The sequence below is a fragment of the Triticum dicoccoides genome, chromosome 5A (assembly GCF_002162155.2).
Source record: "Triticum dicoccoides isolate Atlit2015 ecotype Zavitan chromosome 5A, WEW_v2.0, whole genome shotgun sequence".
Lineage (NCBI taxonomy): Eukaryota > Viridiplantae > Streptophyta > Magnoliopsida > Poales > Poaceae > Triticum > Triticum dicoccoides.
In genome coordinates, this window is record NC_041388.1 from 13,863,333 (window position 1) to 13,868,510 (window position 5,178).

Genomic DNA, 5,178 nt, shown 5'->3' on the forward strand with positions numbered 1-5,178 from the left:
ATACAAGGGACTATTTTTAGTTTGACTAAAAATAGTCTCTTTTAGAGGCTAAAGTTCCAAGCACCCCTGACTAAAGAGAGGCTAGAACTAGTCTTGAGGCTAAAATCTTTTAGTCATGGGAAACCTACTAAAATATGTATTAGCTCTATCTCTCCTCATTTAATTCCTCTCCTTAGTTCTGGATTGAAGGGTTTGGAGGATAATAAATGCTCAATAACTAGATTTTAGTCTCTTTAGTACTTGGATCCAAGCATGGATGAGACTAGCAAGTTTTAGTCTCACTACTTTTAGTCATGGGACTAAAACGTATCCAAGCATGCTCTAAGTTGCCAAGGAAATGGAGTGGAGGGGCGTGGGAATGTGCCCCCGCAAATCCCCGCACGCGTTTCCGTCGCGGCCACGTCTCCCCCCAATGTAGCTGCTCTCCGGCCGCCGACACGCGGGCCCGGGCCCACTTCGTGCCCCGCAAGGAAGCCACCCAACCGACGTACCGCCGGCCGTATCCGCTCCGCTCCCCGTATAAATTGCCGCCGCCATCCGCAGCCAATCCGCCCGCAACCTCCCATGGATCGAATCCCCCCCAGCCCCCAAAACCCAGCGGAGCGAGCCACCGCCATGGACTCCTCCGACGACGAGTGGGTCGTCCTCTGCACCGACAACCCCGCCTACTCCTCGGACGACGACCGCGGCGTCCTCGCGCTCCCCGCCTCCACCTCCCCCCTCTCCCTCTCCTCCTCCGACGACGACGAGGACGACGACGACGGCCTGCGGTCGGCGGGGTCGGAGGAGGAGGACCCGTTCGAGGTGGACGAGGACGAGGACGCGTCGCCGGGGCAGCGGCTCACGCGGCCGCTCTCGGGCATGTTCCACCACACGCCCTCCGACTCGGTCGCCTACGCGGCCTTCGACCCCGTGCGCAGCGCCAAGCAGCTCATCCCGGACCCGGCCTTCTCCGCCTTCCCGGAGCGGGTCTCGGTGCTCGCCTCGTCGCGCGGCCTCGTCTGCCTCCGCGGCTGCGCCACCGGCTTCTACTACGTCGCCAACCCGCTCACCTTCCGCCGCGTGCGCCTCCCGTACCAGAACCGCGACCACCGCCTCGACGCCGACCCGGCCGTCGTCATCACCTTCGAGGACGACGAGGACGCCGCCGGCCAAGTCGGCCTCGGCGCCGGCTTCCGCCACTACCACGTCGTCGTCACCTACCAGGTCCACGACGGCGTCTGGGCCGTCGAGTCCTTCTCCACCCGCACCTGGGACTGGCGCGTCGGGGACGACATCTGCGCGCCCGAGACGGTCGTCGCGCAGTCCGGGGTCGGCGCGCGGGGACGCGCCTTCTTCCGCACCACCATCGGCCACATCCTCTGCTACACCCCGGAGACGGGCTGCGTCGACCTCATCCCCGCGCCCCAGGAGGTCGAGGACCGCAAGGACTGGGAGATCGGCGAGATGGAGGGCAACTTCAGCGTCGCCTGCGTCGACCAGGCCACCAAGGAGGTCGCCGTGCTCTACATGGTGCCCGGCGACGGCGCCGACCAGGTCACCTGGGCCTGGGCGGGCCAGTTCCACGCCAACAAGATGGGCTACCATGACAGGATGACCCTGCTCCGCTCCCAGGGCGCCGCTGAGGTGGTCATGTGGGATCCTCTCGAGCAGCTCGTGCTCGCCGTCGACTTCGATGGCAGGGTCACCCGCTCCATCGGCCCCCTCTCCGGCGGGATGTACTACTCGGATTTCATCCCCTACGTCAACTCATACGCCGACATCTACAGGTACTGCTCGGACCAAATTCTACTATGTTCTGCTGTATGAGTACACTTGCAGTTATTAGATCGGTTTAATTCAGAGATGCAGTTAGTATGTTTCTGAATTCTGATGTGAATGTCCACATCTGTAGAACTGTGCTCTGTGCATGACTAGTAGATCGATGGTGATATAATCATGCATATTGACTGGATATATACGCGTTGACTATTCCTGTAGTTTTCTGATGTGCATGTTCATTAGAATCCACTGGATCTTTACACGCCTAATTTTTCAAGTGTGGATATCTATTGTCTGCAGTGTTGTAGGTTTTTGATGTTGATACAATTTCTTTGGTAGACAAGCATAGAAATATGGATTACCATTCTGTATGTGAAACACCTATGCATGACTAATTCTGCACAGCAACATGTCAGTTCTGTTCAATTCTGATTTCTGAATATTTCTGATGTGAAAGCATAACTAGATCAGTAGGACTCTGCATGACTAAATGCTGGTCGTGTATGATATCTGCATTCGTACTGTTTGGTGGTGTTGACTGTTTTCTGTAGTTACCTGAATTTTATGTTTATTTGGATATTATTGGATCTGTTAATCAGTGCCTACATGTTAGATTGGTTTGATTTTGAGATGCAGCGAGACTTTGATGTCTCTGCTTTCTTATGTGAAAGCATGTCTACATCAGTAGAACTTTGCATGACTGTTTTTGTAGATCGATGGTGGTATCAGCATGCATATTTTATTGACTAGATATATACGTGTTGACCGTTCGTCTGTTCCTTAGTTTTCTGATGTGCATGTTTATTTGGATCCACTGAACCTTTGCACGACTAATCTTTCAAGTTTGTATATACATTGTCAAGTTTTCTGAAAGTGTGAGTCCACAATATTGAGAAGTAATTAAGTTTCCTGTAGTTTTCTGATGTGAAAGTTTCCTGAAATTTGAGCTTTTCTGAACTAATTAAGAACTCAACTCTTTATATGAGTAGATATATGGTAATGTTTGCTGCTCAGCAACATGTCAGTTCTGTTTAATTTCTGATACCTTGATGTTTCTGGTGTGAAAGAATATCTGGATCAGTAGAACTCTGCATGACTAATTGCTGGTCGTTGGTGATATCTGCATGCTTACTGACTAGCAGTGTTGACTAAATAAGTGTTGATGTTTCTTTGATGTGCAAGTTTATTTGGATTCATTCGAACTTTGCACGACTAGCACTTAAGTTTGGATTTATATTATTGTCCTGTTGACAGTTGGACCATGGTCTTTAGGTTTCTTGTGTATCTGATGTGAAAGCATATCCGGACCCTTAGAATTTTCCATGAAAATTAGATCAATGGTGATATCAACAATTCCACATGCATATTGACTAGATATGTGTTTACTGTTCCTGTAATTTTCTGATCTGCAAGTTTCCTTGGATCCATAGAACCTCTGCACAGCTAATTTGTCATGTTTCTGATGCGAACCTGCATGTGAAATGATGCGAACCTAAAGTCAGTTGGATATGGCTAAATGGTGATTTTCAAGTTTGTTTGGATTCATTGCACCTTTGCATGACTAAATGTTAGGCTGATGCAATTTTGTTTGGTAAACAGCATGGAAATACGCACTAACTTACCTGAAAGTTGAGCTTGTCTTGACTCATGACTAGGTGTGTAATTAATAACTGGACGCGCTTTATGACTAGATGGTGATGCTAGACTAGACGTGTTGACGTATACTTGCTGTCAATTGGATCATGCTTCTTTATGTTTCATTGGTCAGCCTGTCCATTTGCTTGTGGAATGTGGGTCTTGACTCGAACTTGCTGTCAATTGGAATATTGGATCATGCTTCTTTAGGTTGGCCTGTCAATTTGCTTGTTGTCGTCGCTTTATATTAAAACTAGCTGATTAGGTTCCTCTTTTAACCTTAGTATGCTTTTTAGTTCTGTTTTGTCAAGCTGATATGGACAGTACTGTTTAGTTTTATACAATGGTTGCCCAGAAAGTTGGCCTTCCTCTTTGCAAAAAATACATTGAACAGGGGCCTGTGCTGTTGAACATGTTTATGTAAGTTTGACAATGTTATTTTTTGTATTTTTCAGCGAGGAGGAGGTGGGTTCTGTGTTCAAGACGAATGATGAAGCCGTGACGTACAAAGTTCCACAGGCATCTGTCAAAGCAGAAATTGATTCCAACTAAAATCTGTAAGCATCAGCACAGCACAACCTGCAAACATCTGGTTCTTTGTTTTTCACTTGCACAATGCCATCATCCTCTGTTGCTCCATGCTGACCTGTGTCCTCTGTTGTATCAGCTTCCAATAAAGGAAAGGATTTGCTGATGATGGAGAAGGAATAATGAAGCTTCCAGATCTGTGCAGCATAAGGGAGAGCTATGTTCTCCCTTATTGCTACCTAGTAGGTGTTTTTGTCTGCCATGTACATACATAGTTGGTTAGATGCAGACTGCCCCCGTCTGTCTGTCGTGAATCAAGTTCTTAATTGCTGAATTGGAAATTATCATCTGGTGCCTGCGTGATGCGCCATTTTAGCAAATTCTGGATTTTTTCTTGTTCCATTGATTAGCATTGTTTCGCTCAGTTGCTTGCATAATTGCTGTGTTGAAGTTTGGCTTGAGTTTGTGCTGTCTTTATTGCATGGTCTGAAATTGTATCTTGTCGATGCATTGTTCTGGATCCATTCTGCTTTGCGCTCCCGGTTTTCTGGTTGCAATCTTGTACTCTAAGTGAAGCTTTGTTGAAGAATATCAGTATGTACAAGTCCAGCACACGGAGTATGTACAAGTTGTATGTTCTGTCTATACTGCAAATTTCAATATGCTCTCCTTTCCTCTAGTACATCGTGGCTGCAACTATAAAGCCTCGAAATTCAGAAATGCAATGCATATGCTAATTTTCCTTAATCGGCCATAACAATTGGCCTAAGCCATACATACCTATCAGAACCTACATACATACATGCACCCTGACTGAATCACCGCTACATACATGAACACTGAATTTTTGGGTTCTGCTCTGCTTTGATTTCCTCCATGCTGGCTTCGACCATGGCCTATCTGGCACATGGCATAAATTAGCACCTGCAAGCATACTTCCCATGGCTGTAAATAATACTCCTTCTGTAAACTATATAATATAAGACCTTTTAGATCATATTAGTTTACAGAGGTAGTACAGAGCAGCAGTAACATCTGCACTTACTGACTAATCAAACTCTCACCCTTGCCCTCGAGATTGTTCCCATACGCAGCGCAATCTGCGTATGCTGCTGCATGTACAACCTGCTTCTAATTCCTTCATGTTGGTATTCCAATGCCGACTGAAGAAGCATCGTGCCTCTGCTTGTTCCTTCTTGCTTGGTCTTGGTCCTAAACTAAATACTTGCAAGCGATTACTGAATTTTCGTGTCA

At 47.4% G+C, this 5,178-nt stretch overlaps 1 protein-coding gene across 1 annotated transcript; it reads left to right on the top strand.

The window, feature by feature from the left end:
* Positions 1-541: 541 nt before the first annotated feature.
* On the top strand, positions 542-4,421 carry LOC119298812. The gene is made up of 3 exons (XM_037576113.1): positions 542-1,769; positions 3,852-3,953; positions 4,064-4,421. Exons 1-2 carry the CDS (start codon positions 565-567, stop codon positions 3,946-3,948), a joined length of 1,302 nt encoding a protein of 433 aa, XP_037432010.1. The 5' UTR covers positions 542-564; the 3' UTR covers positions 3,949-3,953; positions 4,064-4,421.
* The last annotated feature ends 757 nt before the right edge of the window (positions 4,422-5,178 follow it).